The sequence below is a fragment of the Athene noctua genome, chromosome 6 (genome assembly GCF_965140245.1).
Source record: "Athene noctua chromosome 6, bAthNoc1.hap1.1, whole genome shotgun sequence".
Classification (NCBI taxonomy): domain Eukaryota; kingdom Metazoa; phylum Chordata; class Aves; order Strigiformes; family Strigidae; genus Athene; species Athene noctua.
The window spans coordinates 14,404,465-14,416,927 of record NC_134042.1 but is presented as its reverse complement, the minus strand read 5'-3'; the positions used below and the strand labels follow the sequence as shown (position 1 = coordinate 14,416,927).

The 12,463-nt window shown below is 47.1% G+C and overlaps 1 protein-coding gene across 2 annotated transcripts in view; it reads left to right on the top strand.

Annotated features, from left to right (window-relative positions):
- Positions 1-12,463, top strand: part of TTC9 (tetratricopeptide repeat domain 9) — a 33,479-nt gene that overhangs the window by 5,068 nt on the left and 15,948 nt on the right. The window contains exon 2 of one of the 2 annotated variants that reach the window (XM_074909665.1): positions 421-677. In XM_074909665.1, the coding sequence (XP_074765766.1) occupies positions 421-677 (257 nt within the window). Of the gene's footprint in view, positions 1-217; positions 678-12,463 lie in introns of those variants that run through there. The other variant, XM_074909664.1, reaches the window with a different exon arrangement.

Here is a 12,463-nt window from a genome sequence, read left to right as displayed (position 1 = left end):
TCGCCCCTCGCCGGGGAGCGGGGAGCGGCGCCGGGGCTCCCCCCGGCCTCGGCCTCGGCGCCCCGCGCTGCGCGGCGGCGGGCGGGGGTCGCGGCGGTGCCCGCGGCGGGCGGCGGGGGCGGGCGGGGGCGGGCGGCCCGCGGGCTGCGGGGCGGGGGGAGGAGGAGCGGCGGCCGCCGGAGGATGGGAGCGGGCGGCGGAGCCGGGGAGCGGCGCGGGGGCAAGGCCGGCAGCGCGGCGGCGGGCGCCGCGGCATCGCCCGCGTAGGGCGGCGCGGGAGCCGGGCGGCGCCGCGGCCATGGAGAGGGCCAGCCCGGCGGCGGGGAAGCTGAACGCCGGCGGCCGCGGGGCGGGCGACGGGCACGGCCCGGCGGGGGGAGCCCAGCCGCGGGCGGCGGCGGCGGCGGCGGCGGGGGGCAGCGCGGAGCCGGGCGAGCTCATCGGGCGGGCGCTGGATTTCAAGAGCGAAGGGGCGCAGTGCTACAAGGACAAGAAATTCCGGGAGGCCATCGGCAAGTACCACCGCGCCTTGCTGGAGCTGAAGGCGCTGCTGCTGCTGCTGAGCCAGGAGCCGGCCGGGCAGCGCCCTCCCGCCGCCGCCGCCGCCGCCGGGCTCAGCGAGGAGCAGCGGCAGGCGGTGGAGGCCATCGAGGTTGACTGCTACAACAGCCTGGCAGGTCAGTGGGGCGGCGGGGTCCCCCACCTCGGCCGCGCGCACCTCCATTCCCCTCCGCAAAATAGCGCTGCCTCGCTTCTCGGCTCGTTTCATCTCCTTTCCTTCCGTCGGCTTCCATCTTTATTCCTGCCCGCACGTTTGGCAGCGGAGCGCGGCCGGTGCGGGGCTCGGGGCCCGGCTGCCGCGGGCAGCGCTGGGGAGGGGGCGCACGGCCCGGCCGCGGCCCCCCCCCGCCCCTCCCGGGGATGCTCCCGCCGCCGGGTCACCCCCGTGGCCTCTCCCCCCGCCAGGCAGGTGACACGGCAGCGGCGCGGCCGTGGGGCGCTCGGACTCGGGGAAACGGGGGCTCGTGAGCCGGCCGAGCTGGCGGGCTGGGCTTCGCCCTCAGCCCGGGGTGTCCTTCAGTCCAGCGCCGGCTCCGGTGCCTGTAATAACGGCACTACAGGGAGGCAGAGACTCCTTCTACCACATTTGGTGGAAGGAAGGGGAAGGCTTTGGGCGCCACTGCAGTAGCTCCGAGTAGTACTCGATATAAAAAGAATTTTTTGGCCTCCGGGCAATGAAAGTTGAAAGCAAATACAGTCCGGGCTCTTCACTGGCTGCCAGTCCTCGCTGTGGTCAGTAGACATTTGATCGTCACTCCCTCTGCTCCCTGCAATCTGCTCAGAAGTGCTGCAGGAAGATGGAGGGGGGGGGTGGGGGGGTTTAAATACTTTGTAGTCTGATTCTGAAGTCCTTATAGAGACAGAACTCCTGTTGACTTCAGCGAGCTTTACCCACGGAAGAACTGCAGGATCTGAGGTTATTTTTGGTCCTTAGCAGCATAGGGATTTTTTCTTGCCGAGCCTGGAAGCCGCTCTAAAACAAAAACTTGTGCCTAGGTACATACAGGGACGAGAGTGTTCATAACCTGGACGGGGTGCACGAAATGACAACATGAATGAAGCTCTGCTGTTTTCCAGAAAGATGAAGGGTCACTCACTACCCTTTATATCCTTGGGGGGAAAAATGGCAAAAATCGGGACATCAGTGTGTCAGCAGTCACCATCACTTGGCTTTTGGCTTTGTAGCCTGAGTTGGTTAGCTTTGTTTCCTGTTACCTAGTGCTAAAATAGACGCAGAATAAAACGAACGGTGTGAAACAGCAAGCCAGCATCTTCTCCAGTCTTAATCCATGCCAACCTGTTATACTTGACATGCCTTTTGGGATGTAATGGGGGGCACAACTTAGCACCCTTTTATCATGTTTTCAGATACTTTTCCTTCAAAACCAAAGGGAGAAGCAGGTGAGATTCCAGAGCCATACCATAATTGCACAGCTGTAATTGTGTTTCTCTCCAAATTTCCGTTCACAGGTTTGTTAAAATCCATTGTATTTGGCAAGGATCATTTAGATTGGCAGGGCTGTACAAAGAGCCCGTAATACTCTGAACAATATAGCTTGGCGAGTTCCTGGGCTTGAAAAAGTGCTCACAGGCAGTATCTGCTAGATACAAATGAGACGTGGTAGGTAGAAGGTAAATGAAGTGGGAGGGAGGGATGGGATTTGTTTCTGTGGCACTTTCTGCTGAGTACACGTTTCACTTGGTGGAAATGTGTCCGCTCCCGCTGATGGAGTTGTCCCGTTTAATGGTCATTGTCCAGCTCATTTATTTACCGTTTTGGGTTTGTGCGGGGAATTTTTTTCACCGTTGGTTGTGTTTAATCTTGTCAACAGTAGCAATCAGACACTGTGAGAAGCGTGCTCCATCTTTAACCTAGATTCGAACAGATTTTTTCCTAAATTTAACCAGTGTGAACACAGGAGGAGATGAGTATAATTAACCCTGGAGTTGCAAGCAGTGCTTTTCCTGGGATAACCTCACAGCAGGTCAAGCTGTCATTTTGCACAGACGGTTGTCACATGTTTTCAGTAGATGGCACGCACAGCGCAGAGAACAGCGTTTGTCTCGGAAATGCCTAGCTTCGTCTGTGTCTGCTGGGCTGTCTGCAAACAATTTTAAAGAAATGCCCTGCACGTTGGAGAGGGGAGTGTGCAGTTTAACTGGAATTGCAGTGTTGCTACTCCTAGCCCAGTCCCAGAGTTCCCATTCTAGCAAGGATCTCTGAATTCATGTCTGAGGGGAAGGGAAAAGGAGGGAGGGAGTTTCCCCAGAACTCTCATCATAATTAGTATACCCATCTCATAGCAACTTCAAGAGGTGCAGCAGTGGGACTTTATTTTCTAAGTGTGGTGCAGCAGAAACCATCAGTTTCTTTACACAGTGAGCTCTAGCAGAGGCACCAGCACGTACTGTTAAGAGTTGAAGTCAGTGTTACTTGACAGGGGGGGGAGATGCAAGGAGTTCTGCTTCTGAGCACTGAAGGGGTGCCTAGAGTTTTTAAAATAAATAAAACTCCATAGCGCAGGGAGCATAACAGCAGTACGTGCTAATTCTAGAGAAAGCTGTTTTTCACTTAGCTCTGCTGTATACCCAGTAGCATTAGCAGCTGTCATCTGAGTGTCCTTATTTTCAAGTTCTTTTAGCACCTCCGCTTACTCTCCAAGCTTAGCATTTAAGAAGCCCACCTTGCTTCTGCACTGTCATTTTTCATGTGGCCACCACACATCCACCTGTCAGAGATGTTTTGCATCACAAATATAGATGCACACATGCACAATTACTTGTTTAGATGCAGCATACCAGTCAGAGGAGAGGATCAGCACAGATATGCACTTAGCCAAATAAGTAAGTGAGAAATATACACCCAAAGGGGATTTGGGGCAATCTCATGGGTGAAGGATGGGGTTGGTTGGTTGGGGTTTTTTAATATGACTGATTACATGAGTAAGAACATGTAGGCAAACACTAAACTGTTGTCAGTGCCTGTATTGCCTTGCAGAATGTACATTTAGGCGCAAACGTGCACACAGATTTGTGTTTAGCTCCACTTCTTTTGTAGAGCACCTTCAGGCAATTCTCTGAGGTGGGGTGGCCAGCTCTTGTATTTAATCAGAGCCCCACAAAATTTGGTGTGTTTTCTACAGTCCCATTGTGGAGCCGTGTGGCACCCCTACAACCTAAACTATTTAGCCTGTTTCAAAGGATCCCAAATCTGGTTTATAATTTCATGTGATTTTTTTTTTTTTTTTTAAATATTCTAAATTGGCCTAGGATTTTCACCACTTGCCGTTGGCAGTGCTGCTGGCATTTCTTTCACTAAGCTACTATCTGGGCTTCAGTTCAAGCTCCAAGAGTTTTGACTTAAAGGGACTCCCCCTCACATCTGCAAAATCCAGTGCTGCCATGTTCTTTACACAGACCTGCCGATACCCCTTCATTTTACCACAGGTCTCTGATAAATGTCACCAGAGGCAAGAGCAGCAGCATGGTCAAGGCTCCCAGAAATTGCTAGGGTAGGCAAAGAAAAAGCCTACCAGCAGCATAGAGCCCTGCGGAATGAATGCAGGGCTGTAAGGCAAACAGTCCGTCCTTTATGACTCACAGACGGTCTCTGACCTTGAGGAAGTCACTTGACCTCTTTTTGCCTCTCTCAGCCCTACTGAAAAATAAAGGACATTGACCGCAATCTCATCCTGGTGGTGCATTCAAGTGAGTTTCCCCCAAGTCGGTGGTTTGTCTTCTTTTAAAAAAATAGGAATGCATGAAGAATGCCTGCGGAAAAGCAAACTGGCCAAATATCCCTCCGATCATGGTCTTCTTTCCACTCCTACAGCATCTTTGATCTAGAAGAAGCTTAAACACTTCATGTACTGCATGCAGGTAGGGATCATTTACCTACTACAAATGCAACCATTACCCTCATTAAGCACAATTATTATTTTATTCCAGCGTTACTGCCTAAAAGTTTACAGGATCAAAAGGACTTATGTCTGCTCTGCAGAAAGAAACAAGTCCTAGTTGTTCCAAAGTGCCAAAATGTTAAGAGTAAGCATAGTTTTAAGCTTTTCTGGTGAGGGAATGTTGCAGTGTGATAAGCAAACCTTTGCTGGTTTTCCTAAGCATGCAGAAATGCTAGAGCTAATCCTGGCAGGAGAAACAAAACCAGGGAGAGAACGGGGGACAAGGAGTGGTGCTGGGGGACCTGGGTTTCTAATTCTCACTCACTGTGCTAACCAGCTGTATTATCTTCACCAAATCTTTCCATTCTTTGAACCTCAGTTTATCCATCTGCATTTATGAGCTCTTGGGAGTACTGTAAATCCTTGTTAATTGCGTGAATGTAAATTAAATGTTGTGTGTTTATATCCCCATTCAGGTAGGTTTGCAGTGGGAGCCATGGCAGGAAGGCACACATACCTGCACAGAGTATTACAACACGTAGCCATCCAAGATAAATCTCAGCCTGCATAATGAGGTTTGGCCCCCTACACTGCCAGAAACATGCACTGGTACCATTCGTGACTATGCAAAGGTCATAGTGACAGTCCCACAAAACATGGCACTTCCAGTGGCATAGGAACCTCCTAGCACCTTCGGGCTCTAGGCCAGGGTGTAGGTTACTACTCCCAGCCATCACCAGTTGCACAGACTTTGGTAAGTAGTCCTACTGAGAAATCCAAGTAGAAAGACTTAATCCAAGTAAAAATATAACTAAACGTGAGAAAAGCTGGTAAAACTTGTCTCCACTGACCACCCACTAGGACTCCTCACAAGGAGTCTCTGCTAAAATCCCATCCCGGTATATAGCCGTTAACAAGTACAGACTCTACCAGGACACATGGTGCTGTGGGTGTTACAGCAGTCTTGGATTGTTGGTTGATGCAAAGTTTTTTTTAGTGTGCTGCATCAACAAAACCCACCCTCTGTAAGGATGCCATGAGCAGCAAACAGAGCAGGATGTCGTCTGCACTTTCACTGATTGAGGGGGGAGTTTCCCGACACACTTGGTTTAGATACATCTGCCCAGCCAGAGCGCAGGGGAATACCGCGTTTACAGGCCTGATGTAATTACTGCTTCAGGCAGGTGCAACTGCAGCAGAGAATAAATACACATGACTCTATGTGGGTTTTTTAGTGATAGGCCCAAACCCTGACATGTATCTAAGGAAGAAGTGGGATTTGAAGCCATTGTCATAAATTACTCTTTAGAACTACTCAGTATTTACCAATTCCCTTTTATTTCTGAAAATAAAATTCTCCCTGTTCAGGGAGTTTCTTGTGCATTGAGAAGATGGGATAGAAATATATCCAGATGCCAGTGGGGTGGGAGGGAGGAAGAGAAAGGATGGCAAGCTGCCACCAAACTTGGTTTAAGTGATACATGTCTGACAGCATCTCTTGCTGAGGCAGGAGATGCATTTTCCTCTATATATGTCACTATTCTTCCCAAGCCTTTTCAAAACTTGTGGCTCCGGTGGGTTTTTTTTTGCAGCCACTTCTACAACATGTTTAATTCCCCTTCCATGAGGAGAAACCTGTCCCAGCTGACCTTGTCACCATTTGCCTGAAACCAAGTACTGAGTACCAAGAAGGTAAGATCCCCTGGCCAGACTGCCCAGAGGAGCTGCAGTCTTGGTGAGCTGAGATTTGTCCAAGTCTAGCTACAGCTTACCATGGGAGATGAAGCAGGAGTTATCAAAAGTCACAAAGCTTCTTCAAGAGCAGAGCAGTGCTTAATTTCTTAGAGAGTACTGGTTGTTCTCCACCTTGAGAACACTGGTATGTTTTCTGAGAGTTCAGTAGTAGCACGTCCTGCCAGCGTTACTCCATCCTCTTCTGAAATGCTGTCCTAGAGTTTCCTTCAGCAAAAAGTCCCACAATGAGTCACAGCCTCTTACACCTCCACAGGTTTCCATCAGTGCTGTGCACTGAAGGTGGTTCAGCTGGTTCAGTAAAACTTCAGTCAAAATCAAAGCTGGTTCTCAGTTTATTCCTAAATACACCCAGGAGTTCCATGGTTAACTCATTTTCTGGGAGCTGGGCCACCGCTGCATGGTTCAGCATCCTTCTCCCTGTTCACTTGGGCTCAGATGCAGAAGTTTCTAACCCAACTCCAGACCTGTTTCTCCAGCCTTTGTCCTAGAACTGCTTAACAGTTCAGCAACACAACCCCGGTTCCTTATCAGTGTCCTCTGAGCAGTGTAACTGATGCTCCAAGAATCGAGGGTCATCAGAAGTTTTCACATCAGGTTTTAGGATGAGATCTAATGCACACCTGATAAAGGAGCTGCTGTGAGGAAAGAAGCAGTAAAAGTAAACAACATGAATAAAAGGGGAGGTGTAAACATTGCCAGATCCCACTTTCTCCTTGACATTGTGCCATCTCACAGAAAACAACATACAAAGGACTATGAAACTGAGGAAATGAAGAAAGAGAGAAAATACATAATGATGAGAAAGTTTACTGGCTATTTATTTTCTTTGTTCTCTCACTTAATGGATGAGAAATTGATACAGAAGACAACTGTTTCATAATCTTGTTTTCAGTTTACTCAGGCGACCATACCAGTGACTAATACTGAGGGTTAAAAATGCTTTGAAAGAGAGTCAATCTTAACTATCATTAACTAAAAAGTTGTTACTAATGACTACTAAGAAATCTGCTTCCTTTTGTTCGTTCCTGGACTGCATCTTGGATGGGAAACAGTAAGCTTAGGACATTGATGGATGAATGCAGGTAAATAATCTTGTGCTGGCATAGAGCATTACTATTCTGTTCTCTTTAACAAAGGTTGTAGAGTCAGTGCGGTTTCTGGAAGCTTTGCTGGAATTGGTGAAGGGAACTTCAGCTGGGGCACACTTACTTGTGTGAGGCTGGGAGGTGGTAGTAGGGTACTATAGCTTGCCCTGTTCTTACACACTTGCCTAGGCAGCTGTGAATGGCAACCGCTGAAGGTGGGGTTGGATGGACAGTCGTTTCAGTATAGCTGTTTGGAGCTTAGGACACTGCTAGAAATAATGTTAAGACAATTTGTGGAAATGAATTAGGCACAGTCACGTTTTCTCTGTGATAATCCATGGAGGAAGCAACAGCTGGAAGCAATGATCTTTAGCTGTCAGCTTGTCGTGCCAGAGCTCATCTGTTAATATCCATAGGCAATGGCTAATATGATCTTTACTTCAAAATCCACTCCATTCTCCCTGCTCTCCAAAACTGGTCACATGCCGTTGCCCTAAGGCTCATAGGCTGGATAGCACCGTCTGCTTCCCCTTTGCTTTGTCCTGCGTACCCAGTTCTCCCATCAAGTTTCTCAGCTCAGGAGTTGGGGCTGCTTACGCAGTCTGTGCCTTTACCCTTTGAATTCTTCTACTCTCTCCCAGTTACAATGCAGCAGTGTCAGACATTTTGACCTACCGGACAGTTTTGTGTCTTCCCAGGCTTTCTCTGTCTCTGTTCTGCCAGCGGGGTCATCTCATCCCCTTTGTTCTCATGCACTGTCCTACAGCACCTTGTTGCACCTGATCCCTTTGAGCTGATTTTGCCCGCAGTATATTAGTACAGGTTGTACCTTCTCTCCCTTTGTGGCTCTCCCCAAGGCCCATCTCTGCTGTGACACCTGCAGGAAGCCAGTCAGTTGTTGCTGGTAACCCATTGATGTACAACAAGGAGGAGCGCCTTTCTACAGCATGTGCAAGCATGTGACTGTATTCCACATCTTCACACCCTTTGTCATTCACCTTGATAGAAGTACCAGCTATTCCATTCAAACATGAATTTTAACACATGCTTGTCCTGCATAGCCACTATCACAACTTTGCCCATCACAACAGCACAAACTCATCTTGGAAAGCCTTAGGCTGTGTAAGACACCACTGTGAATGGTTCTGCCACGGCTTCCTAACAGGAGTCAGGGAAAAAAGCAATCTCGTGCTGTTTGCACCTCTAGCAGTTGTGGATCTGTTTGCCAAAGAACCCAGAACTTCCTGACAAATCCTGTGTCCCAAGCTCCTGACTGTCGTGACATCTCAGTCCTGTTCACTCATATGTACCATCAACAAGGCAGGAACTGCAGCTCTGTACGTGTCCCTGGGTGGAGAGAACAACCATCCTTACATTGCTGCATAGGCTTTTCAGGACACGGGACACTGATTGTTGGTTGCAAGGCTAAAGCATTTTTCCTTCTCCAACACATCCATGTTTGACAGGTCAGATCTCTGCTGGAGATTTAGAAACTATTCTACTAAAGTGAACACTTTTCTAGCCACTGCTCAGTATTCCCTTTCTTTCTTTAGTAGGAGCACTGCCCATTGCATTTACCATTGCTGCCAGTTTAGGGGGTTGTCATGTAGATTGTTCTGCATCGATGGCAACAGCAACTCCTTTAATATCAGAGTGGCAGGCAGCAAAACTCTGCTAATCTAGCCGTCAGTCTAGTTGCTTGGGAGCTGCTGAAAAGAAGCAGCTGGGTCAGCCAGCAAGGAGCCACCAAACTAGTGTTCCTCAAATTTTGATTCCAAAGTTCCTGTGATGCCCTGACTACAACTGTCAGTTTTCATGCCTCTGGTGTTTCTCCAGCTTGGCCACATCAGGGACACATAAACAGCTCATTTCCTACTTGAGGAAACTTAATTACCTTGCTATAAATCACCTTATTCTGTAAAGCAAGAGGGTTCGGGGCCCTCTTGGTAGACCCTAATCAGGCAGTGGTGGAAATTTGCTACTTGTCTGATGCGTCTGTAAGGCTTAGCCTAACATGCAAAGACTGATTTCAGATCAGCCCAGTTGGATGCTGCTTATCTTAGTTTTTTTCCAACTTGAAAGTCTTGACTCCAGGCAGCAGAGCTGTTTACTGCTACCTGAAGCAGATGGAGAGGAGAATGCAAAACAAGCAGTGGTGTATCTTTGCCCTGCACATCCCCCAGTGCAGTGTGTGGGAGAGGAAATTTACTTCTGGAAGCAAATTAAAAGCAGAGGAAGTGTCTGGGACTTGAAAATTTATGTCAGACCTTTAGTGCTTCCTTTGGCTATTCCTGGGCTGCTGTGACTAACAACTGTCTACCTCCGGTGTGCTGTGCTGTCCCTACAGTCACCATTCAATCCACAAATGCACCCTGATATGAAAAACATCTTTATGATACAAAGAATGATCTTTCAACCGACTGCACAGAAGAAGCTGTGAGAATTCACATTCCTTAGCCCCACTCCTGCTCCTGGAGAAGGAGAGGGCAGAAAGATTATGTTTTGTCCATACTTTCATAGAATAAATCCATGGAATGGCCATAGTCTCTCCCAAACAGGACCTGCCCAGGGAGTTTCATCATCCCACCCAGTTGCAGAAGCAGAACAGTGAGGGAAGGAGTCTTGTTATGATGCTCTGGAAAGCCATCATAAGTCAATCCTAGCCATTGTTCTGCAAAGGCACCTTTTTTCTTGTCTAGTGGTTCAGAAAGAATCACATCAAAATCTCTGCCCTGTGCCTGTAGCAATGATTCTCTCATCAAACAGTGTGGTGCAAAGTTAAGCCTCAACTCCTTTAGTCATTGTATTTTTTTTAATACTAGCGTAATTCAAATCCTAGATTACTATCCTCTTAAATGCTTTGCAGTGATTAATTGCTTAACACACAGTAGCGTGTTTATATTGCAGGGAAACCAGAGCAGCATAAGAGCCTCACCTATATTGGAAGTACAAAAAGAAGTATTCATTTTCTTTTATACATTCTCTAACTACTGTGATGGAGCTCAAACTGAGGCAGCTCAGGAGCTTTGCTCAGGGGGATGTGTCTGGGTAAATTAAATTAATAGATTAATACAAATAATTTGTAAAACCCAGGGCTGATTAATTTAGAGTACAGTGTGAGAAGATATCATAGAGTTAAAGAACCTAATAAGGTTATAAAAGAAGGCTTAGACACATAACTAATCAGAACATTCACTGCTGTATTACATAGAATGAGAACTGTAAAACAAAGATTACATTTTTATGCGTGAGAATAACTGCTAACTCGTTTGGATTTATGCGTAAACTTCTCTGAGATTTATTTCCGTGTCCACGGCCATGTCACATAAATGACTCAGTCATCCTGTGATCATCTAGCACATTCACATCCTTTTCCTCTTTGGTTGTTTCCAGCTCATGAGCTCACAAACTGTAGCAAAAATTCTTATTAGTCCCAAAGAGCATGGTCTTAAATTTAGTATTACCAACTTCCGCCCCAAATAAATTTACTGCTGTGTACCAGGTCATGTAGTTCTTTTTATATCACGTTGCGGTCCTCATCCCTTTTGACAGTATCTTCCAATTTCAGAGTCAGTATGGCACTCCTACTTTTACACAGGGTTATTAACAAAACACTAAACAAGCTCAATTCTGAAATTCCTGAGGTATTCTACTATAGTGTAAATACAGACCAATAAGCTTGTCAGCAGAACCTGTTTCAGCTTCTTTAGCCACCACATAATTCTTATACTATATCTTCACCTTCCCTAGCATAGTCAAGACAGAGAATTGTATTATTGGCTTGATTCAGTACAGTGATTCTGGTGTTCCTGGTGCCTGAAAACAAGCTCTTTTATTGGGATGAAAGTTACCCTCTACATACTCCAAACTAGACACGTACTTCTACCTCGTTCTTCCACTGCCAGCAGTGCATTGCACAGACATGGTTTATGAAGGGTTTGGGAAGATCCGAGATCTTTACCTGAAGCACTTTGCCACAGCTTACATTAAAGGGAAGACGTCTTATTAGAGGACTGGCTTATGCTCCTGCACAGTTCAAACCTGTCGATGCGGAAGTTCTGGACACAACTTATGCGATCAATGTGATCAAGTTAACACTGCTTTATTAAAAGATACACAGCAATTTATAAACTACCATAAAGCACACACGCAGCTCCTTGATTGCTAATAAGCTAAAACTACTTGTCCACGTGCCCTTTTTCCCTCTGTGATTGGTCCCGTTGTAGTGTCCATGCGCCGTTCTTCTGTTAGGCAAACATCTTGTTTTCCACAGTCTAACTTTCTTATCTTTTTGCAACGCACGCGGTTTCTCAGCCTCTTGGCCTTGCAGGTGTTCTTCACAACAGCTACAGCCTGTTGTTACAGTGGGGCTGCTCAGTCTGGATCGCTCATAACATGCCTGTTGTTTTCCAGCCATTCCACACAAACCCAGACTTTTTCAAGCAAATATACTGAATCATTGCTCTGGTCTTTCATTTATTCATTTTCAACCTGATTTCCAAAGGAAATGATTCATAAACACGTATGTTTTCAGTGGTCTGCCTGTCAGTCCCCTCTCAATAACTTTCAGAGCGGTTTGGCCAACTAGATCTCAGACGCCTCAGTGGTACTAAGTTTATATGGTATAAATGGAAGGCAGGGAAGAGGTGAGGACACTAGCAGCCCAACTATGCAAAAAGGTGATGCTTAAACTCACTTTATGTCATCTGTCAGCCAGGCGACACAGCCAGACATAGCCTGGGTTAGTTAGCTCTGTTGCTGAAAAAACACTTTTCTTTCTTTGGTGCATTTTAAGGAAGGTAAGTTTGGAAGCTTTGTTTTATACCACTCTCTCTTCAATTAGTTAGAAAACAGTTGACTTGGGCATCTTCTGCCTCTTTGATTCTGTCAGTTGTTGTCCTCTCTATCCCTCCCACAGAGGCCATAAAGGTTTCTCTCTGTTTCAAAACATTATTAAAATGGAAAGGCTTTGGGCTACACTGGACCCGGATAAAACACATGAATGGGTTATTATTTTAATGAAGGAAATGTTCCTCCCCATTTGACCTCTCCATCTTGCCAGATGAGTCTTTTCAGCTAGAGAGAGTTCAAGGAAAAACCAAAACCATTTCAGTCCCTATCAATTATACATGGTATGAATACACAAGGAGGTGGCCCCAGAGA